The sequence below is a fragment of the Aedes albopictus genome, chromosome 2 (assembly GCF_035046485.1).
Source record: "Aedes albopictus strain Foshan chromosome 2, AalbF5, whole genome shotgun sequence".
Classification (NCBI taxonomy): domain Eukaryota; kingdom Metazoa; phylum Arthropoda; class Insecta; order Diptera; family Culicidae; genus Aedes; species Aedes albopictus.
The window spans coordinates 243,014,438-243,040,941 of NC_085137.1; the positions used below are offsets into that span (position 1 = coordinate 243,014,438).

The 26,504-nt window shown below is 47.7% G+C and overlaps 1 protein-coding gene across 1 annotated transcript; it reads right to left on the minus strand.

Moving 5' to 3' along the window:
- Positions 1–456: 456 nt before the first annotated feature.
- Positions 457–26,258, minus strand: LOC109622877 (NADH dehydrogenase [ubiquinone] flavoprotein 1, mitochondrial). The gene is made up of 4 exons (XM_020077329.3): positions 26,060–26,258; positions 25,704–25,961; positions 667–1,743; positions 457–597 (listed from the first exon to the last, which is right to left on the minus strand). Exons 1-4 carry the CDS (start codon positions 26,106–26,108, stop codon positions 521–523), a joined length of 1,461 nt encoding a protein of 486 aa, XP_019932888.2. The 5' UTR covers positions 26,109–26,258; the 3' UTR covers positions 457–520.
- Between the last annotated feature and the right edge of the window lie 246 nt (positions 26,259–26,504).

Consider the following 26,504-nt stretch of genomic DNA (forward strand, 5'->3'; position numbering starts at 1 on the left):
CGAGAATAGAAGCCACCGCCCAAGTGGCGCGATTCCCTACATGAAATCCACGTAAACCTCGTTTCCAGTCTGGTTCGCGGAAATATCAAACTCACAAACACACTAACACAAATGCACCGAAGCTATCCACGTTTCAATGTGATCAATGTTACTAAACTTTCGAGTAAACATGAAGTGGGAAGCAGATAAAAGTTACATGAATCACGTAACTTATGTGATTTTGAGAATCTAGGTCGGTTACATGAAATTTCACGTGGATCGGACGTGAAGAATTTTTGGAGTGTAAGGACGTTGGCATGTGCTGCAAAACCACATTTCATGTTTTAGGTATATTTATTTGCTAATCAACGTTCGAATTGTTACACATATTCGTAGGTATTTATACCAGTACACAAGAAGTACTTTATTTCTTTGTTACCATGTCGCTCAACCAAGTGTCGAAGAAAGAAACGTGCATCATATTCTAACAAGCAGGCCTTACGCTTTATTTTGCTCCAAATCGTATTGATTAATTCACCTATCACTGCTTGGCGGCCATCTGCTGTTCGTATTTCTTCATACGAGCCTCAATTTCCGGTCGGAAATGACGAATAAGACCTAAATCAAGAAAAAAAAAAATGATGTCAGGAAGTTTTCAAATCACAACCCTCGGTGCGGAAGACTCACCTTGCACAGGCCAAGCCGCACCGTCACCCAGCGCGCAGATGGTGTGTCCTTCGATCTGCTTGGAGATTTCCCACAACATGTCGATTTCCTCCGGGCGACCGTTTCCGTCCACGAAGCGATGCATCATCTTGTACATCCAGGCAATGCCCTCGCGACACGGAGTACACTGGCCGCAGCTCTCGTGCTTGTAGAAATCGATCAGACGCGAAATGGCCTTGATGACGTCGGTGGACTTGTCCATCACGATGATGGCGGCCGTTCCAAGCGATGTCTGAGCCTGGACCAACCCATCAAAGTCCATCAGAACGTCATCGCAGACGTGCTTCGGAATAATCGGAGTCGACGAACCACCAGGGATGATACCCAGCAGATTGTCCCATCCGCCACGAACTCCGCCGGCGTGACGTTCGATGAGTTCCTTCAACGGGATGGACATCTCCTCTTCAACGGTGCAAGGAGTGTTAACATGTCCCGAGATGTTGTACAGCTTGGTTCCAGAGTTACGGGTACGTCCAAAGCTGGCGAACCATACTCCACCACGGCGACAGATCGTCGGAGCTACGGCAACCGTTTCCACGTTGGATACAGTCGTAGGGCATCCAAAGACGCCAACATCTGCCGGGAATGGCGGCTTCAGACGAGGCTTGCCCTGCTTTCCCTCAAGGGATTCGATCAAGGCGGTCTCCTCTCCACAGATGTAAGCTCCAGCACCACGATGCATGAAAACATCGAAATCATACCCGGAGTTGCAAGCGTTCTTGCCAATCAGCCCTGCCTGATAGGCTTCGGCAATGGCCAGCTGCATGTTGGACGCCTCATTGTAAAACTCGCCTCGGATGTAGATGTAAGCCGCACGTGCTCCCATGGCACGGCCAGCGATCAAGCATCCCTCAATCAACTTATGCGGATCGTGACGCATGATTTCACGATCCTTGCAGGTTCCCGGTTCTCCCTCGTCGGCATTCACCACCAGGTACTTCGGGCGGCCATCCGAGGGCTTGTTCATGAAGGACCACTTCATACCGGTGGGGAAACCAGCCCCACCGCGACCACGGAGTCCCGAGACCTTGATCTCATCTGTAAAAGAGAAAAAAGGAAGGGATTTCAGTATAAACATTTATTGGTAAAGGCTCGGTAATGCGTATCATTAGTACTACGCGTACCCGCGTATTTGAAAGAATAAAATGGACCCTATTGAGAACCTTATTCTCTAATAAAGCAATTCATATCCAAACCTATAATCAAGTAGAACCGACCGAGCTACGAGCAACATTCTGCAAACCTGAGGACTTCAAGTTAGGACCAGCTCATATTTAACAGCGTCAGTTATCCATGTTTGGGGAAAATGATAGGGTAGCAAGCCAATTGGGCAATAGCTGCAATTTTGAGCATATTCCCGCTAGAACAGTCTATTTCAAACCAATTCACTGATTTCTTCACCCTGGCTAAAGCGTTAAACCAGGTTTAACTATTTATATGGGTAAGGTGAAGAAATCGACCGAAAAGTGTCCAAAATTCAAGCCCTGCCGAGATGGTCCCATTTCCTATTCGTCCAAGTGTCATTGAATGTCCTTTGGAATTTCAAGGCATTAGAGTGCGACGCTGCGATCCAGACGTAAAAAAATGCAACAAATCAACAAGAGATAACATATCGGAGTCAATTGTATAACATATTTGTGTGGCTACGAAATTGTGTGACTAGTGTCACCAAGCACTAAGAAAAAAAAACTATGCTAATAAGAAGGAGGGACATTTCCGGAAAGACTACAGGTTATGGGCCCAGGGACGCCCTGGTGGTGATTCGAGGAGCGAAGAGACCAAGATGCGGTATCCAAGATACGATGAGGAGGCCAATACCCGATGGCCTGCGCCTGGAACCAAGAGGCAAAGGGTGCAGGTTGATCGATGGACGCTGGAGCTGGATGGACGAAGGTACTTGAGGCGGAAGATGCTTTGAGCATGGAGGAGCTTGATAGCTTCTTTAGTAGCAGACGTAGCTAGGAGCCAGGAGGAATCTGGTAGAGCGGTTGCAAACGAGGAGCTCGGTAGGCAGGGAGAGTACGATGGCCAGGTGGAGCTCAGGACACGTCGGATCTGATCTGGAGGAATGTTGAATTGTAGGTACATCCTTGGAGGTGCATCACACAGCTCAGTGGACTAGGTATCAACTAGTAGGTAACTATAAGGCAATCTAGCGTTCATCACCCTTCTCTCTCAAGCAGTCACAGAGGATAGCAATTTTTTGTTTAATATTTTCATAGGGAAACGTTTCCGTATGAAAACAAACCTATTCTCCTCGGGAGCGAAACAGAGAAAGGCGATCAAACGTCAGATAGCCTTATGATGGAAATAATATTGTAAATAAGATTGTAGGGTATCACGCCACTTGGGCGGTGGCTTCTGTATTCGTCTGTTTTCCACTATAACTCAGTCAATTTTGAACCAATTGACTTGAAATGTTGTACACGGGTAGATACTATACCTATCTCATCGCATTTCAAAAAATATGTCAATTGATTTAAATTTGACTGAGCTATAGCGGAAAACAGACGAAAATAGAAGCCACCGCCCAAGTAGCGCGATTCCCTACCTAGATGAAATAAAGGAGAGGGCTGACCAGGTAGAGATATCAGTCAGTGCCTGGGATTGGAAACAGAAGCCTCGCCTGTGTTTTTGTTTCCAACATTAATCGTATCGTGCTGAGGAGCGCAAAACGGTGAGTCGATAAGGAGAGCGTCCACAATAGCTGTGGCCCTCACAAGTTCCTACCTCGTGCTTCCACGGGTCAAGCGATGACAAAGACCGCCAGCTAAGAGTTGTGTGCTTAGCTGGTAGTGCAGCCTGGGCACTGTTGTCCTTCTGACTTCAGCTAGATTGAGGAGGTACGACCCGAGCGTCTGTTCACCAAGGAGGTGCGGCTCAAACAGCGTCTGTTCTGGCATCCAGCGGCTGAGTAAGAAACGCTGCACCACGCCCAGCTGGTCGTCCCAGTGTTGGTTGGGACGTTAAACAGAACTGGCACGATGGCCCTCCTGCGAGACAGGAGTGTTGGCGTAGGCCCAATAAGCCACCCGTAAAAATCCCCATTGCGAATAACATAGGAGAAAATACGACTCGATACAATCGGCAAAGACCCACGCGACGAAATAAGGACTACGATTGGAAACTTGGAACATGGAATTGCAAGTCACTAGGTTTCGCAGGATGTGACAGGATAATCTACGACGAACTACATCCCCGCAACTTTGACATCCTGGCGTCGCAGGAACTTTATTGGACTAGACAGAAAGTGTGGAAAAGCGGGCATCGAGCGGCTACCTTCTACCAAAGCTGTGGCACCACCAATGAACTGGGAACAGGATTTATAGTGTTGGCAAAGATGCGACAACGTGTGATCGGGTGGCAGCCGATAAACATAAAGATGTGCATGTTGAGAGTTAAGGGCCGTTTCTTCAACTACAGCATCATCAACGTTCACTGCTCACATGAAGGAAGATCCAATGACGAGAAAGGAGCGTTCTACGCGCAGTTAGAGCAAACATACGATGGTTGCTCGCCGCGTGACGTTAAAATCGTTGTCGGCGACATGAACGCGCAGGTAGGAAGGGAGGAAATATACAGACCGGTAATCGGGCGAAACAGCCTGCACGCCGTATCGAATGATATTGTTGCCAACGCTGGTAACACTGCTGATTTGAATCATGGGTCGATCCAACATACCCCCCGATCGGGTTGTATGCGTACGAACTGACAGCGATCTTACGTAGGCCCTCGCGTAGACCCGATGCGTAGCGAATGGCAGGTGTAGGTAAAAACGTCAAGATGAGGAGATTGATCAAGTTTAGCAAGTCATGCAAACATCTTTTGGTAGCCTAGATCAGAGTCATTCAAGTAAAGTTAATTGAAATTACACTGAATTCTTAAGATATTCCTAAGTTCTAATTTAGTTTGTTAGATCACGGTTTGCGGCCCATGCTTTGTAATTTCGATCGTAAGTAATCTAAAGAAATATGCAATCCCAAATAACGCAACATATACCTTTTTGCTTAGGTTAACACAGTGCGACCTAAATATTATGGCTGAAAGTCAGCAGTTACAATAGAATACCGGACAGGATCGCCAGATTTTGTTGGGTGACTTTTCGGAGCTCTTAAGAGAATCGCACGATTTAAGTTTGGTGCTGAGTTCTTTAAGCTAGAATGAACATTTATTATTAATTTAGGCCCAATTGAAATCGACTCCATGCCTACTTACAATCTGGTCTCCTTAGTTTTTCTTCTCCCAACAACCTTAATTCCAGTTTCAGGTAATCCCCTAGATTAGAAAAATGTCCTTTTAAGTCCTTAATACTATAGTTCAGTTAACAACAAGGACATTAGGTATAAACTTACAATTGAAATACGGTATTCTATTGTAACTGCTGACTTTCAGCCATAATATTTAGGTCGCACTGTGTTAACCTAAGCAAAAAGGTATATGTTGCGTTATTTGGGATTGCATATTTCTTTAGATTACTTACGATCGAAATTACAAAGCATGGGCCGCAAACCGTGATCTAACAAACTAAATTAGAACTTAGGAATATCTTAAGAATTCAGTGTAATTTCAATTAACTTTACTTGAATGACTCTGATCTAGGCTACCAAAAGATGTTTGCATGACTTGCTAAACTTGATCAATCTCCTCATCTTGACGTTTTTACCTACACCTGCCATTCGCTACGCATCGGGTCTACGCGAGGGCCTACGTAAGATCGCTGTCAGTTCGTACGCATACAACCCGATCGGGGGGTATGTTGGATCGACCCATGATTCAAATCAGCAGTGTTACCAGCGTTGGCAACATCCCCCGACCCGTAACGCTGCCGTAACTCCGGTGCCGTCTTTGCGTTACCCTGACCTTGAACCTGGAGTACTGCTAATTTGGTAACCGGACGCCGAAACAATCCTCCATTGGTTTGGACCATGGCCTGGCGAATTCGGCCATCACTTCCTCGAATGACCGCGGCAACCCGACCTCTTCCTTGAGTTCTTCCGTCTCGTGAAACCATTTAGTCCTCATGGCAATTGTGGGCAGGTACTCGGTAACCCAACGTCTCCAAAACTGGTCCACAAGTTGTCTGGCCATATTCCAATTCGTGCGGGTGACCTTCGTTGGCTCCGCTAGCGCTGCAGGAGGTTGGTTGATCCCGTTTGAACTTAACAGGATGAAGTGATTTGGGGTCAATGCGTCCTGCTCGTCGTGTTCTAGTGGAACGGTGGTGAGCGGCCTAGAATTAACTATCGATTCAGCCTCCGCTATGACTGTCACCAGAGTCTCGTCGTCCGGATTCCGATCACAGCATAACGAACCAAGTGCAATCTTGACGGATCTCACTAAACGCTCCCATGATCCACCGAAGTGTGGTGCCGATGGCGGGTTGAAAATCCACTTTGTGTTCGAATTCGTGAATGTTTCAGCGAGATCTTGATCGATAGCACCAATCTGATCACGTAGCTCCCGACTGGCTCCCTGAAAATTTGTGCCGTTGTCTGAATGTACTTCAATCGGAGACCCACGGCGCGCCACAAACCGGCGGACTGCCATCTTACACGCCTCTGTAGAAAGAGAATGGACGACTTCCAAATGTATGGCTCTCACGGTGAGGCACGTAAACAAGGCCACCCATCGTTTAGCACTGCTACGTCCGATCCGAACCTGGATTGGCCCGAAGTAATCGAGGCCAACGTATGAGAACGGCCGTACCATGGCCGCTAAACGAGACTCCGGGAGAGGCGCCATCTTTGGTGTTACCGGAACTGCATTGTCGACCCTGCAAGTCTGGCATGCCTTCGTAACTTGCCGTATTACGGTACGCAGATTGGAGATGTGAAATCGTTGACGAATTTCATTGTATACCGTCGCGTGATTAGCGTGAAGATATCGACGGTGATACCAGTCGACGATTAGCTTGGTGAGATGATGGTGACGAGGCAGGATGATTGGGAACTTGAAGTCGTACGTGACGTATGGAACTGAGCCGATACGACTGTCCATCCGCATCACACCGTGCTCGTCCAAGAAAGGCGACAACTTGTAGACGGTACTAGTCCTTTCAATACGTTTCTTAGGGTTCCCTTCTCCTTGTTTCAACACAGCTACTTCCTCCGGATAAGCAGATGCCTGCACTAAGCGCCACAAGCCGTTCTCTGCATTTCGCAGCTCTTCCTGCCGCAAATACCCTGTGATCAGCTCCTGCTTCATGCTTTTGTGAAAACAGTTCACGATATAGCGATGGACGTATGCCACCGTTCTTAATAAACGCTCCCACTTGGAAAACTTGTCGATCTTGTAGACATCTTCGACGAGGTTTCCCCGGTGCACCATGCAGGGCCGCAATTCTTCATCTGTCTCCCAAGACTGCATCGACCTTTGCTCCGGCCATTCTGCTTACGGCCTGTGAAGAAATTCAGGTCCACGGAACCAACGAGATGTTACGTCTACGCTGGGACCTTTACCCCACTTGGTAGCGTCGTCAGCTGGATTATGTTGAGTAGGAACGTATCTCCATTCAGTGGCTTCTGTCTTATTTAGAATTTCTCCCACGCGAAACGCCACAAACTGTCGGTAGCGACGATGTTGCGATTGGACCCATGCCAAGGTAGTTTGTGAGTCTGTCCACATTACACGGCGAGCGATCGAGAACGTATGGTACTCCTTCACCGCCTTGGCTAGCCTTGCTCCTAACAGAGCTCCCATCAACTCCAGACGTGGCACCGATAAAGATTTCAATGGGGCCACTTTTGCCTTGGCCATCATCAGCGTAACGTGCACCCTTCCCATTATCGTGGCTCGAAAGTAGGCTGCACAGGCGAACGCTTCCTCACTGGCATCCGTGAAAACATGGAGCTCTACAGGGCCGACCTCTGCAGCGGTGTAACCAGGAAAGTAGGATCTGTGGAGCCTCATTTGACCGACTTCTTCGAACAATTTTATCCACCGGAACCAGCGCAAACGGATAGCTTCATCGACCTCGACGTCCCACTGGGTTTGATTGCGCCAGGTGTCCTGGATGATCATCCGCCCCTGGATCGTGATGTGAGATAGGATTCCCTGCGAGTCAAACAAGCTCATGACACAACGCAGAATGTTCCGCTTCGTTGGGGTAATATCATGTAGTTGTGGGTTGCTTGAAAAGGCAATGATGTCTTCTTTTGGCAACCATAAGAGGCCCAAAACTCGTTCGGCTCCGCTTTCTGAATCGATGCTGATAGCCTTTGGTTGTTCTGCACTCGGTTCCCCGACCCGTTTTAGAAGAGCGTCCGAATTAGAGTGCCAGTTCCGGATACAGAAGCCTCCACGAGCATGCAATTCCGTCACTTCTAGCGCGACCTTGATCGCCTCCTCTTCAGTGTCGAAACTGTCGAGATAATCATCGACATAGTGCTTCTTCTTAATTGCTTCTGCTGCCTCCGGGAACTCATCTTCGTGTTCCTCTGCGTTACGGTTTTTAATGTACTGAGCCTGGCAAGGAGAGCATGTGGCTCCAAAGGTACCAACGTCCATCACGAAAGTCCTGACCGGTTGCGAAGGATGCCCTCTGTAGAGGAACCGTTGGCTGTGCGCATCTTCCTGGCGAATTCTGAATTGATGAAACATCTGTTTCAGGTCCCCGCACACAGCTACCGGCCGTTCTCGAAATTTGCATAGCACCGAAGCAAGAGGGGTCAGTAGATCTGGTCCCTTCAGAAGCATAGAGTTGAAAGAAACTCCTCCTACTTTCGCCGCCGCGTCCCAAACGAGCCTAATTTTTCCCGGCTTCTTCGGATTCCTAACGGCACCCAATGGCAAGTACCAAACCTTCTTAGGGTCTGTACATTGGATTTCTTCCTTTGTCACCTCGTGGATATAGTCACTCTCCAGATACTCACTGATCTGCCGCTGAACGCTTGTCTGTAGCTCAGGATCTTTTTCCATTCTTCGCTCAAAACATTGTAGACGCCGCATTGCCATGGGAAAACTGTTCGGAAATTCCACGTGGTCATGGCGCCATAGCAGGCCGGTCTCGAATCTGTTTGAAACGCGTTTTGTCGTCGCTTCTAGGATCCGACGGGCACGCTTATCCTCCTCTGATTCCGGTCCTCTGTCAGCTGAAACACCGACGCTTTCAACCGTGAAATGTTGCTTGACGAGATCATGAAGGTGTTGATCTTGGCTTTCTCGCCGACAATCACATACGTGCAGCGTGAAATTCTTCGTCGTCTCTCCTTTAGAAGTATAGCCGTAAACCGACCAGCCGAGTCGTGTCTTGCTGGCCAGTGGGTCGTCTAGTTGACCCTCACGCAGGCTCAACGTTGCAGTCAGGCTGGCATTGTTTGAACCGATTAGGATACCCGGCGATGCGGCCTCATAACTAGTGACCGGAAGACCGCGAAGGTGAGAATATTGCCGTGCTAAATCTCCGTACTTCAGCGTCTGTTTCGGTAGGTTAAGGCTAGATACCGTCCTTGCGTCCTTAAGGGTGAATCGTTCGGTTTTGCCTTTTCCAGATATCTCCAGACGAATTCGTTGCGACTTCGGCTCCTGTCGAGTCACATTGCTGGTCCACGTCAGACAAAGGGGTAAAGGTTCACCGTCATCGATACCCAATCGTTCCGCGATCGATTTCTCGACCAGAGTCATGTCCGTCCGATCCGTCGTCTAAGAAAGCAAACGTCTCCACTGATTTTTCCTTCCACGTTAGTGTGACAGGAAGAATTCTGAATAATGTAGCCTTCTTGGTAGTGTGATGCGCGTTTAGCCCTTCTTCAGAAGTACCACCCTGATTCGCTGTATTTTGACCTTCTTTGGCTAGTGGTCCATGTTTCTGAGTTCCGGGGTGCAACAGTTGATGGTGGCGCTGCAGGCAGCCTTCTACGCCGCAAACAGCTTGAACCTTGCAAGGACGCCGACCGTGTTTCCCTAGACACGTGCGACAAAGGTGATGATTTTGGATGGTTCTCCAACGGCTGTCTGCATCCCACGTTTTGAACGTTGCACAATCTTTCACCTTGTGGTTACGCCCGTTACACGCCAGACACAGCACCTCCTTGACCTCTAACTTCCTTGGTACATCTTCCAGGTTACTCTGCTTCGTGGTTGGCTCACTGGCAGCGTGAGTGTTAAGGAAGCTTTTGTCTCTATTGCGCTCTCCTCGTTCCAATCGCGACTGCTTCGAATCCGTAGTGAATGTGACGTCCGAAGCTGCTGCCACTAGCATGGACATGAATCCAGCGAAGGTACGTAGATCGGCCGTAGCAAACTGTTGTTTGTACAGTGCCCAGTTTAGGCGTTGCTGAGCGGGAATCTTGTCCACCAGTTCCCGCAGTAGAACTGGGTTACACAGATGTGCCAGTTGCCCAGTTGCCTCAATATGGTCACACAGGTTCTGAACCGCCATGCCGAAGGTGATCAGTGTTTCCAACTTGTCCGCCTTTGGTGCAGGGGTCTCGCGAACTTTGTCCAATAGTGTCTGGATGATCAGTTCCGGTCTTCCGTACAACATGTACAGGGTGGACATGACTTGAGGGACGCACGCTGGAAGAAGCAAACGGCTTTTCACTGCATCGAAGGCTTTACCATGCAGCGCTCGTTGAAGCCGAGCCAAATTTTCCACATTGGTGTATCCGCATGCAGCTGTTGAGTTGGTGTATGCACTGAAGAATAGCGGCCAATCCTCAGGATCTCCTCGGAATGGCGGGAGATCTTTCGGCATAACTTGTCTTGCCAACAACTGTTGCTGCGTTGGGCCCACTGGGTACTGTAACGGGAGTGCTTGAGGCGTATTCACTGGACAATACCCACCCATGGGAGATTGCGACACAATAGGATTCGGAAGTACTCTGGGTGCACTTGCATTCACTGGTAACCCACCGTAAATCGGTGCCTGCGGAATTGACGCTGTCGGAACTGTCGGGCAAGCCGTTACCACGTTAGTCTGATTGGCATTCCCCGAACCAATTAAGGACATCTGACTGCGGACCGGGAAACCACTGATTTGTCGAGAATAATCCCCCCCAGGTGACGAGTACCCATACAGAGGAATAGAGGGCATAGTACTGTACTGACCTTGGGACACCGAACCTGTGGAAATCTTCGACGTACTGCTAGGTACACCAAGCAGCAGTGACGAGAGAGACGGATCGAATACATACTGGCTAGCATGACCCGTAGTCGTCGGTGTGGAACTGTTGAGTGCGGGCGTAACGGATGTTGTCACTTGTGGCCCCGGGCTCGCTGGTGTGACTGACAGATTTTCCATCTCGCCTATCATCCTTCCCAGCCAGTCTCCGACCGCGGCGGGCTGCTCGTTGAAGCTGTTTGACGCCACCCCGCTGATGACACTTTGTAAGGCATTATTCGTGAGCTGTCCCAGCAGTGCCTTCTTCCTCTCCAGTTCCTTCCTATGGCTCTCTTCCAACTGCTGCTCCAGGAATGCTCGATGGTCTTGAACCCATTGCAGGCTTGCTCGCGCCTGTTCCGTCAGCAGTGATTGGCCATAGTTTGTCGTAGTAGTTGTAATCGTCGTTGCTGGTATCCATCCGGAGGGCCCAGCGACGGCGGGCGGCACCAATCCAGGGGGTACAGTCGACGATACAGTTACGGATGCCACCGATGTGGCCAGCGGTAGTCCAGCTTTTGTTACAAGCGGAAGCTCAGACGAAGTCACAGATACGCCCGACCATGTTCCAGCGATGTTTGCTGGTGGGACGTTGACGATGGTAGCCGGGAATGCAGAATCGCTTCCAAATTGTTCGCCGATCCTTGTAGACGACGGCAAAGCTGCACATCGTGCGCACATCCAGCTTTCGTTGGCCACCGCTGATGTTACTCCCACGCATTGGTAGTGATACCATTCCTGGCACACCGCACAGAAGACCATGTCGTCGGCATTATTTGACCTCCGGCAGAGTTTGCAGTCGAACCGATCCGTTTCAGGCATCCTTACTCCTGGTGATCGAAGCAGATTCTTAAAGATTTTGTTGGGTGACTTTTCGGAGCTCTTAAGAGAATCGCACGATTTAAGTTTGGTGCTGAGTTCTTTAAGCTAGAATGAACATTTATTATTAATTTAGGCCCAATTGAAATCGACTCCATGCCTACTTACAATCTGGTCTCCTTAGTTTTTCTTCTCCCAACAACCTTAATTCCAGTTTCAGGTAATCCCCTAGATTAGAAAAATGTCCTTTTAAGTCCTTAATACTATAGTTCAGTTAACAACAAGGACATTAGGTATAAACTTACAATTGAAATACGGTATTCTATTGTAACTGCTGACTTTCAGCCATAATATTTAGGTCGCACTGTGTTAACCTAAGCAAAAAGGTATATGTTGCGTTATTTGGGATTGCATATTTCTTTAGATTACTTACGATCGAAATTACAAAGCATGGGCCGCAAACCGTGATCTAACAAACTAAATTAGAACTTAGGAATATCTTAAGAATTCAGTGTAATTTCAATTAACTTTACTTGAATGACTCTGATCTAGGCTACCAAAAGATGTTTGCATGACTTGCTAAACTTGATCAATCTCCTCATCTTGACGTTTTTACCTACACCTGCCATTCGCTACGCATCGGGTCTACGCGAGGGCCTACGTAAGATCGCTGTCAGTTCGTACGCATACAACCCGATCGGGGGGTATGTTGGATCGACCCATGATTCAAATCAGCAGTGTTACCAGCGTTGGCAACATCCCCCGACCCGTAACGCTGCCGTAACTCCGGTGCCGTCTTTGCGTTACCCTGACCTTGAACCTGGAGTACTGCTAATTTGGTAACCGGACGCCGAAACAATCCTCCATTGGTTTGGACCATGGCCTGGCGAATTCGGCCATCACTTCCTCGAATGACCGCGGCAACCCGACCTCTTCCTTGAGTTCTTCCGTCTCGTGAAACCATTTAGTCCTCATGGCAATTGTGGGCAGGTACTCGGTAACCCAACGTCTCCAAAACTGGTCCACAAGTTGTCTGGCCATATTCCAATTCGTGCGGGTGACCTTCGTTGGCTCCGCTAGCGCTGCAGGAGGTTGGTTGATCCCGTTTGAACTTAACAGGATGAAGTGATTTGGGGTCAATGCGTCCTGCTCGTCGTGTTCTAGTGGAACGGTGGTGAGCGGCCTAGAATTAACTATCGATTCAGCCTCCGCTATGACTGTCACCAGAGTCTCGTCGTCCGGATTCCGATCACAGCATAACGAACCAAGTGCAATCTTGACGGATCTCACTAAACGCTCCCATGATCCACCGAAGTGTGGTGCCGATGGCGGGTTGAAAATCCACTTTGTGTTCGAATTCGTGAATGTTTCAGCGAGATCTTGATCGATAGCACCAATCTGATCACGTAGCTCCCGACTGGCTCCCTGAAAATTTGTGCCGTTGTCTGAATGTACTTCAATCGGAGACCCACGGCGCGCCACAAACCGGCGGACTGCCATCTTACACGCCTCTGTAGAAAGAGAATGGACGACTTCCAAATGTATGGCTCTCACGGTGAGGCACGTAAACAAGGCCACCCATCGTTTAGCACTGCTACGTCCGATCCGAACCTGGATTGGCCCGAAGTAATCGAGGCCAACGTATGAGAACGGCCGTACCATGGCCGCTAAACGAGACTCCGGGAGAGGCGCCATCTTTGGTGTTACCGGAACTGCATTGTCGACCCTGCAAGTCTGGCATGCCTTCGTAACTTGCCGTATTACGGTACGCAGATTGGAGATGTGAAATCGTTGACGAATTTCATTGTATACCGTCGCGTGATTAGCGTGAAGATATCGACGGTGATACCAGTCGACGATTAGCTTGGTGAGATGATGGTGACGAGGCAGGATGATTGGGAACTTGAAGTCGTACGTGACGTATGGAACTGAGCCGATACGACTGTCCATCCGCATCACACCGTGCTCGTCCAAGAAAGGCGACAACTTGTAGACGGTACTAGTCCTTTCAATACGTTTCTTAGGGTTCCCTTCTCCTTGTTTCAACACAGCTACTTCCTCCGGATAAGCAGATGCCTGCACTAAGCGCCACAAGCCGTTCTCTGCATTTCGCAGCTCTTCCTGCCGCAAATACCCTGTGATCAGCTCCTGCTTCATGCTTTTGTGAAAACAGTTCACGATATAGCGATGGACGTATGCCACCGTTCTTAATAAACGCTCCCACTTGGAAAACTTGTCGATCTTGTAGACATCTTCGACGAGGTTTCCCCGGTGCACCATGCAGGGCCGCAATTCTTCATCTGTCTCCCAAGACTGCATCGACCTTTGCTCCGGCCATTCTGCTTACGGCCTGTGAAGAAATTCAGGTCCACGGAACCAACGAGATGTTACGTCTACGCTGGGACCTTTACCCCACTTGGTAGCGTCGTCAGCTGGATTATGTTGAGTAGGAACGTATCTCCATTCAGTGGCTTCTGTCTTATTTAGAATTTCTCCCACGCGAAACGCCACAAACTGTCGGTAGCGACGATGTTGCGATTGGACCCATGCCAAGGTAGTTTGTGAGTCTGTCCACATTACACGGCGAGCGATCGAGAACGTATGGTACTCCTTCACCGCCTTGGCTAGCCTTGCTCCTAACAGAGCTCCCATCAACTCCAGACGTGGCACCGATAAAGATTTCAATGGGGCCACTTTTGCCTTGGCCATCATCAGCGTAACGTGCACCCTTCCCATTATCGTGGCTCGAAAGTAGGCTGCACAGGCGAACGCTTCCTCACTGGCATCCGTGAAAACATGGAGCTCTACAGGGCCGACCTCTGCAGCGGTGTAACCAGGAAAGTAGGATCTGTGGAGCCTCATTTGACCGACTTCTTCGAACAATTTTATCCACCGGAACCAGCGCAAACGGATAGCTTCATCGACCTCGACGTCCCACGGGGTTTGATTGCGCCAGGTGTCCTGGATGATCATCCGCCCCTGGATCGTGATGTGAGATAGGATTCCCTGCGAGTCAAACAAGCTCATGACACAACGCAGAATGTTCCGCTTCGTTGGGGTAATATCATGTAGTTGTGGGTTGCTTGAAAAGGCAATGATGTCTTCTTTTGGCAACCATAAGAGGCCCAAAACTCGTTCGGCTCCGCTTTCTGAATCGATGCTGATAGCCTTTGGTTGTTCTGCACTCGGTTCCCCGACCCGTTTTAGAAGAGCGTCCGAATTAGAGTGCCAGTTCCGGATACAGAAGCCTCCACGAGCATGCAATTCCGTCACTTCTAGCGCGACCTTGATCGCCTCCTCTTCAGTGTCGAAACTGTCGAGATAATCATCGACATAGTGCTTCTTCTTAATTGCTTCTGCTGCCTCCGGGAACTCATCTTCGTGTTCCTCTGCGTTACGGTTTTTAATGTACTGAGCCTGGCAAGGAGAGCATGTGGCTCCAAAGGTACCAACGTCCATCACGAAAGTCCTGACCGGTTGCGAAGGATGCCCTCTGTAGAGGAACCGTTGGCTGTGCGCATCTTCCTGGCGAATTCTGAATTGATGAAACATCTGTTTCAGGTCCCCGCACACAGCTACCGGCCGTTCTCGAAATTTGCATAGCACCGAAGCAAGAGGGGTCAGTAGATCTGGTCCCTTCAGAAGCATAGAGTTGAAAGAAACTCCTCCTACTTTCGCCGCCGCGTCCCAAACGAGCCTAATTTTTCCCGGCTTCTTCGGATTCCTAACGGCACCCAATGGCAAGTACCAAACCTTCTTAGGGTCTGTACATTGGATTTCTTCCTTTGTCACCTCGTGGATATAGTCACTCTCCAGATACTCACTGATCTGCCGCTGAACGCTTGTCTGTAGCTCAGGATCTTTTTCCATTCTTCGCTCAAAACATTGTAGACGCCGCATTGCCATGGGAAAACTGTTCGGAAATTCCACGTGGTCATGGCGCCATAGCAGGCCGGTCTCGAATCTGTTTGAAACGCGTTTCGTCGTCGCTTCTAGGATCCGACGGGCACGCTTATCCTCCTCTGATTCCGGTCCTCTGTCAGCTGAAACACCGACGCTTTCAACCGTGAAATGTTGCTTGACGAGATCATGAAGGTGTTGATCTTGGCTTTCTCGCCGACAATCACATACGTGCAGCGTGAAATTCTTCGTCGTCTCTCCTTTAGAAGTATAGCCGTAAACCGACCAGCCGAGTCGTGTCTTGCTGGCCAGTGGGTCGTCTAGTTGACCCTCACGCAGGCTCAACGTTGCAGTCAGGCTGGCATTGTTTGAACCGATTAGGATACCCGGCGATGCGGCCTCATAACTAGTGACCGGAAGACCGCGAAGGTGAGAATATTGCCGTGCTAAATCTCCGTACTTCAGCGTCTGTTTCGGTAGGTTAAGGCTAGATACCGTCCTTGCGTCCTTAAGGGTGAATCGTTCGGTTTTGCCTTTTCCAGATATCTCCAGACGAATTCGTTGCGACTTCGGTTCCTGTCGAGTCACATTGCTGGTCCACGTCAGACAAAGGGGTAAAGGTTCACCGTCATCGATACCCAATCGTTCCGCGATCGATTTCTCGACCAGAGTCATGTCCGTCCGATCCGTCGTCTAAGAAAGCAAACGTCTCCACTGATTTTTCCTTCCACGTTAGTGTGACAGGAAGAATTCTGAATAATGTAGCCTTCTTGGTAGTGTGATGCGCGTTTAGCCCTTCTTCAGAAGTACCACCCTGATTCGCTGTATTTTGACCTTCTTTGGCTAGTGGTCCATGTTTCTGAGTTCCGGGGTGCAACAGTTGATGGTGGCGCTGCAGGCAGCCTTCTACGCCGCAAACAGCTTGAACCTTGCAAGGACGCCGACCGTGTTTCCCTAGACACGTGCGACAAAGGTGATGATTTTGGATGGTTCTCCAACGGCTGTCTGCATCCCACGTTTTGAACGTTGCACAATCTTTCACCTTGTGGTTACGCCCGTTACACGCCAGACACAGCACCTCCTTGACCTCTAACTTCCTTGGTACATCTTCCAGGTTACTCTGCTTCGTGGTTGGCTCACTGGCAGCGTGAGTGTTAAGGAAGCTTTTGTCTCTATTGCGCTCTCCTCGTTCCAATCGCGACTGCTTCGAATCCGTAGTGAATGTGACGTCCGAAGCTGCTGCCACTAGCATGGACATGAATCCAGCGAAGGTACGTAGATCGGCCGTAGCAAACTGTTGTTTGTACAGTGCCCAGTTTAGGCGTTGCTGAGCGGGAATCTTGTCCACCAGTTCCCGCAGTAGAACTGGGTTACACAGATGTGCCAGTTGCCCAGTTGCCTCAATATGGTCACACAGGTTCTGAACCGCCATGCCGAAGGTGATCAGTGTTTCCAACTTGTCCGCCTTTGGTGCAGGGGTCTCGCGAACTTTGTCCAATAGTGTCTGGATGATCAGTTCCGGTCTTCCGTACAACATGTACAGGGTGGACATGACTTGAGGGACGCACGCTGGAAGAAGCAAACGGCTTTTCACTGCATCGAAGGCTTTACCATGCAGCGCTCGTTGAAGCCGAGCCAAATTTTCCACATTGGTGTATCCGCATGCAGCTGTTGAGTTGGTGTATGCACTGAAGAATAGCGGCCAATCCTCAGGATCTCCTCGGAATGGCGGGAGATCTTTCGGCATAACTTGTCTTGCCAACAACTGTTGCTGCGTTGGGCCCACTGGGTACTGTAACGGGAGTGCTTGAGGCGTATTCACTGGACAATACCCACCCATGGGAGATTGCGACACAATAGGATTCGGAAGTACTCTGGGTGCACTTGCATTCACTGGTAACCCACCGTAAATCGGTGCCTGCGGAATTGACGCTGTCGGAACTGTCGGGCAAGCCGTTACCACGTTAGTCTGATTGGCATTCCCCGAACCAATTAAGGACATCTGACTGCGGACCGGGAAACCACTGATTTGTCGAGAATAATCCCCCCCAGGTGACGAGTACCCATACAGAGGAATAGAGGGCATAGTACTGTACTGACCTTGGGACACCGAACCTGTGGAAATCTTCGACGTACTGCTAGGTACACCAAGCAGCAGTGACGAGAGAGACGGATCGAATACATACTGGCTAGCATGACCCGTAGTCGTCGGTGTGGAACTGTTGAGTGCGGGCGTAACGGATGTTGTCACTTGTGGCCCCGGGCTCGCTGGTGTGACTGACAGATTTTCCATCTCGCCTATCATCCTTCCCAGCCAGTCTCCGACCGCGGCGGGCTGCTCGTTGAAGCTGTTTGACGCCACCCCGCTGATGACACTTTGTAAGGCATTATTCGTGAGCTGTCCCAGCAGTGCCTTCTTCCTCTCCAGTTCCTTCCTATGGCTCTCTTCCAACTGCTGCTCCAGGAATGCTCGATGGTCTTGAACCCATTGCAGGCTTGCTCGCGCCTGTTCCGTCAGCAGTGATTGGCCATAGTTTGTCGTAGTAGTTGTAATCGTCGTTGCTGGTATCCATCCGGAGGGCCCAGCGACGGCGGGCGGCACCAATCCAGGGGGTACAGTCGACGATACAGTTACGGATGCCACCGATGTGGCCAGCGGTAGTCCAGCTTTTGTTACAAGCGGAAGCTCAGACGAAGTCACAGATACGCCCGACCATGTTCCAGCGATGTTTGCTGGTGGGACGTTGACGATGGTAGCCGGGAATGCAGAATCGCTTCCAAATTGTTCGCCGATCCTTGTAGACGACGGCAAAGCTGCACATCGTGCGCACATCCAGCTTTCGTTGGCCACCGCTGATGTTACTCCCACGCATTGGTAGTGATACCATTCCTGGCACACCGCACAGAAGACCATGTCGTCGGCATTATTTGACCTCCGGCAGAGTTTGCAGTCGAACCGATCCGTTTCAGGCATCCTTACTCCTGGTGATCGAAGCAGATTCTTAAAGATTTTGTTGGGTGACTTTTCGGAGCTCTTAAGAGAATCGCACGATTTAAGTTTGGTGCTGAGTTCTTTAAGCTAGAATGAACATTTATTATTAATTTAGGCCCAATTGAAATCGACTCCATGCCTACTTACAATCTGGTCTCCTTAGTTTTTCTTCTCCCAACAACCTTAATTCCAGTTTCAGGTAATCCCCTAGATTAGAAAAATGTCCTTTTAAGTCCTTAATACTATAGTTCAGTTAACAACAAGGACATTAGGTATAAACTTACAATTGAAATACGGTATTCTATTGTAACTGCTGACTTTCAGCCATACTATTTAGGTCGCACTGTGTTAACCTAAGCAAAAAGGTATATGTTGCGTTATTTGGGATTGCATATTTCTTTAGATTACTTACGATCGAAATTACAAAGCATGGGCCGCAAACCGTGATCTAACAAACTAAATTAGAACTTAGGAATATCTTAAGAATTCAGTGTAATTTCAATTAACTTTACTTGAATGACTCTGATCTAGGCTACCAAAAGATGTTTGCATGACTTGCTAAACTTGATCAATCTCCTCATCTTGACGTTTTTACCTACACCTGCCATTCGCTACGCATCGGGTCTACGCGAGGGCCTACGTAAGATCGCTGTCAGTTCGTACGCATACAACCCGATCGGGGGGTATGTTGGATCGACCCATGATTCAAATCAGCAGTGTTACCAGCGTTGGCAACAGATATGATGCGTAAACTTCCAGCGATGCGTAAACTTTGCAGCCTCCCGTGGTATGGTAGTCCGAAGCACCTTCTTCCCCCGCTGTTGAGAACGCGATTTCTTGGAAGAAGCGAAACTTCTCGAGAGCAGCCTACAGTTTTGGCAGTACAGAAGTTTCGTGGACGGAAGGTTGAGAGAGGGTTGACTAGTGATGAGCTGCTACAGGCTGAAAATCTGCTGTGGCGGCAGACTCATTTTCAAGCCTACCTAGACGAGTATAGTGTATTGAAGCATAACCAGAAAAATCCGAGTGAATCACCGAAAACAATGGAAAAGTGCAGCGCTTTGTACCGAGAACCACCGTTTATGGATGAAACAGGTATAATCAGAATGAACAGAAGAATCCGCTTCTGTATCTCCTTTCGAAACCAAATGCCCAATAATTCTGCCGAAGGTCGAAGGATCACGAGCCAACCCACCTATTAGTGGATAGCTATCACCGACGCTACCTGCACATGTACAATGACACGGTGTTTACCGAAATCCGGCAGCGGTTCAGAAAATCACAGCTGCGTCCAGTCATCAAGCGGGTCGTCAAGAGTTTCCAGCGCTGCCAAATTAAAAAAGCCGCGCCTGAGGCGCCAATGATGTCTGCACTTCCAGCAGTTCGCTTTACTCCGCAGAGCCGATGCACACGGGCGGCGCATCCACGCAGCGTGCACGCAAGTGCGTCCTGAGTTACACACAATCAAATGGGAGGATGCACACGAGAACGCCCGCCCGGTCAACCATTTCTTTAAACATCTTTACAATTCTTTATTAAGATCTTTAAAGACGTTCATAATAAAAATCGATAGCGATCGACATCGTTTCATAAAGGTTTTCAAATAAATACAAAGTCTCATCGTTAAAGATTGATACAGATTTACGAAGATATATCGATACTAAAATAGTGGGTTCTATTTTATCGACCCACCAAAAAATTTGCCATGGAGCTAAAAATAGCATTCATCTCTCATTCACCACCCGCCGCCCTTATGGGTTTTTTGCTTACATTTTTTTATAATGAGAATTGAACTTACAATTACGGGAGCTTCCGGATGTTCTACCAATGCCTTACTTACTAAACCACACGCTGTTGTACAGATCCTTGGCGCCCAAAGCAATCAAGAATCAAACAATCATGCAATCACAGTTTTAAAAAGTATCATAAAAACTTGGCAGCACATCTGCTGCTCAAATAACTGCTGGTCCGCTGTTCAAAACTGTTTTCACTGATGTATTCGTCATAAAGTCGCGATTCAAAATGCTCATTCTGACGATATTCTCGCAAAATTCATTCGCATCGGGACAGCATAACATGGTGAGCTGGCTGGCATAACTACTGTTGTTTCTGCTGCCCATGAATGTTTCCGCCGAGCTTTCACCACACCTACCCATTAAATCATCCTTCTAATGGTGCTCCACATCGAACTCCACGCATAAATCGTGAATATCGAAAGAAATCTCCGAAAGAAACGACCGAGATTCTTTTTCGGCTGCAAAAGTTCCGATCATTGGATGTTTCCGAGGAAAACCAAAACATTGCCTTGTCATATGCGATATCGTAAATCGTAATACCTTTGCTCAGCTTTACCCATCGATACCGAACAGAACGATAAAGATGTTTCGTCATCAATCTTTGTGTTTCGATATGAATATGTAACGTTACGTAGGTATCGAAAATTGAATATGCTCCGATAAATATTCATGAAGAAAACTAAAGGTTTAGCGACATCATGATATTTAACGAAATTTAGTTACGTTTCGGTAAAGATGTTTATCACATGACCGATAAAGATTGTTATTCAAGTGTAGTTATCGAACGATGAAGTTATTTGAATATATGTAACGAAATAATCTGTAAAGCTTAGTCGATAATAATCTTTATATTTTGGTAAAGAACTTTAACGAAGTTTGTGAAATGGTTGACCGGGCGGTCAACCATTTCTTTAAACATCTTTACAATTCTTTATTAAGATCTTTAAAGACGTTCATAATAAAAATCGATAGCGATCGACATCGTTTCATAAAGGTTTTCAAATAAATACAAAGTCTCATCGTTAAAGATTGATACAGATTTACGAAGATATATCGATACTAAAATAGTGGGTTCTATTTTATCGACCCACCAAAAAATTTGCCATGGAGCTAAAAATAGCATTCATCTCTCATTCACCACCCGCCGCCCTTATGGGTTTTTTGCTTACATTTTTTTATAATGAGAATTGAACTTACAATTACGGGAGCTTCCGGATGTTCTACCAATGCCTTACTTACTAAACCACACGCTGTTGTACAGATCCTTGGCGCCCAAAGCAATCAAGAATCAAACAATCATGCAATCACAGTTTTAAAAAGTATCATAAAAACTTGGCAGCACATCTGCTGCTCAAATAACTGCTGGTCCGCTGTTCAAAACTGTTTTCACTGATGTATTCGTCATAAAGTCGCGATTCAAAATGCTCATTCTGACGATATTCTCGCAAAATTCATTCGCATCGGGACAGCATAACATGGTGAGCTGGCTGGCATAACTACTGTTGTTTCTGCTGCCCATGAATGTTTCCGCCGAGCTTTCACCACACCTACCCATTAAATCATCCTTCTAATGGTGCTCCACATCGAACTCCACGCATAAATCGTGAATATCGAAAGAAATCTCCGAAAGAAACGACCGAGATTCTTTTTCGGCTGCAAAAGTTCCGATCATTGGATGTTTCCGAGGAAAACCAAAACATTGCCTTGTCATATGCGATATCGTAAATCGTAATACCTTTGCTCAGCTTTACCCATCGATACCGAACAGAACGATAAAGATGTTTCGTCATCAATCTTTGTGTTTCGATATGAATATGTAACGTTACGTAGGTATCGAAAATTGAATATGCTCCGATAAATATTCATGAAGAAAACTAAAGGTTTAGCGACATCATGATATTTAACGAAATTTAGTTACGTTTCGGTAAAGATGTTTATCACATGACCGATAAAGATTGTTATTCAAGTGTAGTTATCGAACGATGAAGTTATTTGAATATATGTAACGAAATAATCTGTAAAGCTTAGTCGATAATAATCTTTATATTTTGGTAAAGAACTTTAACGAAGTTTGTGAAATGGTTGACCGGGCGCAACGCTACCGCACCGCAACCGCGCCGCACCGTGTGCGGCACGCAATGTCAACGCATGCCCCACAAGAACGCTGCGGCGACGCAGCGTGAATTCACGCAGCGTCAATTAACGCTCGTGTGCATCGGCTCTTAGTTACGATTCTATAACACTAGCCCGAATGTCACTAGCCCGAACGACACTAGCCCGAATGCACCGTTAGCCCGAATTTCACTAGCCCGAATAACACAAGCCCGAATCGAAATTCATCTATCAGTATCTTGGTAATAATAGAATATGGAAGGACAGCGTATGTTCCAAAGAAGGAAAAACCTCTGCCGGATTTGTAAATTGATTATGGCGCTAATGATGGTGCTAAAACGATTTGCGTCAATAAAACTTGAAAGAATAGCCAATAACGTAAAGAAGGATAAACCTCTGCTGAAATTGTTAATCAGTTTTCCCCAAAATACCTTATGCTACCATTCGGGCAAGTGGTATTCGGGCTAGTGTTACATTCGGGCTTGTGGCATTCGGGCTAGTGTCTTTCGGGCTAGTGACTTTCGGGCAAGTGTCATTCGGACTAGTGTTACAGAACCATTCACGTGCCTAACCATACGTGCGATACACCTAGAGATCGTTCACAGCCTATCGACGCAATCTTGCGTAATGGCAATTCGTCGGTTTGTGAATCGTAGAGGTTTCCCATCATCGTTCTACTCCGACAACGGGACTTGCTTCAAGGGAGCCAGTAATATGCTGGCAGAACAGGTTCTTCAGACCATACATCAGGATTGTGCAGCCACCTTCACAAATGCTAGAACAACCTGGCACGTTAACCCACCATCTGCGCCTCATATGGGCGGATGCTGGGAGCGGATGGTCCGCTCCGTCAAAGCCGCTCTGACGGCCATCGCTGATTACTCTCGTCATCCCAGTGATGAAGTACTGGAGACGGTAGTGCTGGATGCCGAAGCTATAGTTAATTCTCGCCCGTTAATCTACATCCCGCAGGACGACGCAAACCAAGAGGCTCTCACGCCGAACCACTTTCTTCTGTACGGCACCCAGGGGATCGTTCAACCCAGGACAGCGTTCACACCTGAGGGCGCGACACTACGGGACAGTTGGAAACGTGCTCAATATTTGTCGGATCAGTTCTGGAAACGATGGGTGCGTGAATACTTGCCAACGGTTAGCAGACGTACAAAGTGGTTCCAACCAATGAAGCCCTTGAAGCAGGGAGATCTAGTGTTCATAATAGATGAGAACAAAAGGAATGGTTGGTTGAGAGGCCGTATCATCGAGGTGTTCCGAGGAAAGGATGGGCAGGTTAGAAGTGCAAAGGTGCAAACTGTGGAAGGAGTTCTGATCCGACCAGTCGTGAAGTTAGCTTTGCTGGACATACACGTGAACGAAAAACAGGAAGATGGTGACTCCAAAGAGGCAGGTTCTCCGGAACTTCACGGGTGGGGGAATGTAAAGAAACCACAGGGCAGGCACATGCAAGTAAAGCATTTGATGAGTTCCGCATAACCCATCAACTGTCCATTTGATAGTGACGGAGCGAAGAAGTATAGAGTAGTATTATTTTTTGCTCAAACTAAATGATTTGGTGAATGCCGTTGTGGATTGCCTTGAAATATGAAATTAGTTGCCTAGATCTAGAACTAGTTTGTCGGCATAATATAGTTCATTGTTCTAACGCGCAAGCTAAAAGTAAACGCTTTCACCAAGAAAATACATGCAATGTCATGCGTGGTAGTTGTACGATCTGTTACCTAGTTGTCGAGAAATGTACGAATATCTTTAAAGCTGCGATTGCTGCTAAAAGATCGAGCTTCTCGTACTGATCCGAAACACCCGCAAAGATATCCGCAAACCACCTGGAGATCACCCGACCATCAAACAGAAAACCAAATCGACCACGTTCTAATTGACGGTAAATTTTTCTAGGATATAATCAATGTCCGCACATACCGCAGTAGGTACGAATATAAATTCGGATCATCTGTTTTTCAATGATTTCGAGAAAATGTCCTACAAGCAATTGAAATTTCAAATCTCTAACATTATTTTCAGAAAATACTATTATTATTTTATGTAATGACACACCTGCATCGAAATAACGTCGAAAAGTTCAGGTTTAACGAATTCCTCAGCTTATCTTTACCTGCCCGAAAAATCGCGTAGTCCACTCTGACTGAACGCCGACCACTTACTTAGTCGCTGTATGCATGCGCTCAAAACATAAGACGGTTATTACTACGCGTCGAAGTCGAATGCTACGGGTCTACAGCGAGCGGCTGCGTAGCGTAGAAGTGGCTCAAGACTACGCGCAGCAGCTAGCAGTGACCGTACCAACGGAAGAGCAGCTTGGCGCAGCTACAATTGAAGATGGCTGGAGAGACATTCGATCCGCCATAGGTAGTAAGTACCTCGGCTACAGCACTAGGCTTCGTGACTCCGAATCACAGAAACGACGAGTGGTACGACGGCGAATGTGAACAGTTGAAAAACGAGAAGAATGCAGCATGGGCGAGAATGCTGCAACACCGTACGAGAGCGAATGAGGCACGTACTAACACATCATCTGTTCATCATTGCAAGGCGGCATACGACAGTATCAACTAATCAAGGCAACAATGGATAGTGTCTAATGTAAAAAAACTGCGCAAAGGTTTCGAGTGACCTATCCAATCCATTTGGATCTTGCCGAGGACTGCAACAATGCGACGGACTCTCATGTCTACTCTTCAACACGGAAAGGTTCAATGCGACGAGTCGGGGTACAGATTTTACGAAATCCGACTAATTTGTCTGTTTTGCGGATGAAACATAAACATAAAAAAACGTTTGAAATGCCAAGCAGCAAAGTTGGACTGGTGGTAAGTGCATCAATACCACATACTGGTGTGGAACTAATCGAGACAGGAGGAATTCATTCGTGACGATAATGGAAGCAGAATTTCCGGAACTGTCGTCTAGAAACACGATTTGTAACACCCAATGCTTCAAAGATCAAGAGACCAGCCTAAACTAGACTAAACTAGTAATAACTATAGACCTATATAGACTATAGACTATAGACCAGATTCATAGTGAACCTATGAATACCTCTTATAAGAGCAGTCACGAGTCACTAAAGCTAAATGTTTCCCTGCGCGGCAATTACACTGTGCAGTGGACAGTTGGAAGTGCGCAATATGCAAAACAGAATACATATTTGCATCGCATTTTCCAAATTTCACAATGTTTACGTTCCGCGTCGGCGTTTCTATTGGGCATCTTCCTGAAATTGTCCCGAACAACAGGTACTTACTGATAATCCAGTCGGTTCCCTTCAGCAGGATCTCCTTGGTCTTGTACCAATCGCCCCGCTTAAGGGCTCCCTTCAGACGCCAATCGTGACGTCCATACAGGTTAGTAAAGATCCGATCCGAATCGGCCAGCGGACCGAACTTGGTCTTCGTTTGCGGCGGTGGTGCCGACGCCTGGGCGGACTGCTGCCGAACCTGCTGCTTGCTGCACGCAGCCGACGAAGACGCACTAGTTCCCCTCAGCACCGGGACGAGCGCCGCTGGAAGTGGAAAATTATTATTTCAAGCGAAATTACATAATGTCACACCGCAAATCAGACCCGGACAATCAAACACTCCGAGCGCCGCACAAACTTACCGATTTGCTGCCGCGGAAGCGTATTTAAACGCACCAAAGCGTTTGCCATGGCTAGGAGGTCGATTTCAGCACCGAATCAAGGACTTTTGTCCGCGAGAAAAAATGGATCTTCAACTACGGACGGGCTGTTTTGTTCCGTACTCGTCTTCGGCTGAATGTTGTCAGAAAATTCGTGCGAAGTTGAAAAATCAAACGGAGACCGACCGAAGTCATCGAGTCGAAACGTCATCCAGAGCTGTCACTTTAATTTATCGTTTAGTTGCAGAATCCACCTTTTCAGTGATCAGTCGGTAAAGAAGAATTGCGCCAAGATTCTTAAATTAACATAGGAAAACAAAGGTTTCGTGCAAGCTCGAACGGTTTTTCAAACAGTCGTAATGCCGGTTTTACATCTGCTGAGTACTGCGAATAGAATTTATTTTTCAGGCTAATGTCGTTTTTGTTT

What these genes read in the sequence shown, in the direction of transcription:
- LOC109622877 (XM_020077329.3), bottom strand. Translation starts at nt 26,108, where the DNA reads ATGGCAAACGCTTTGGTGCGTTTAAATACGCTTCCGCGGCAGCAAATC. An exon ending in GCTTCCGCGGCAGCAAATCG is followed by an intron (nt 25,962 to 26,059) that starts GTAAGTTTGTGC and finishes TTCCACTTCCAG; the next exon opens with CGGCGCTCGTCCCGGTGCTG. An exon ending in TGCGGCTTGGCCTGTGCAAG is followed by an intron (nt 598 to 666) that starts GTGAGTCTTCCG and finishes TTCTTGATTTAG; the next exon opens with GTCTTATTCGTCATTTCCGA.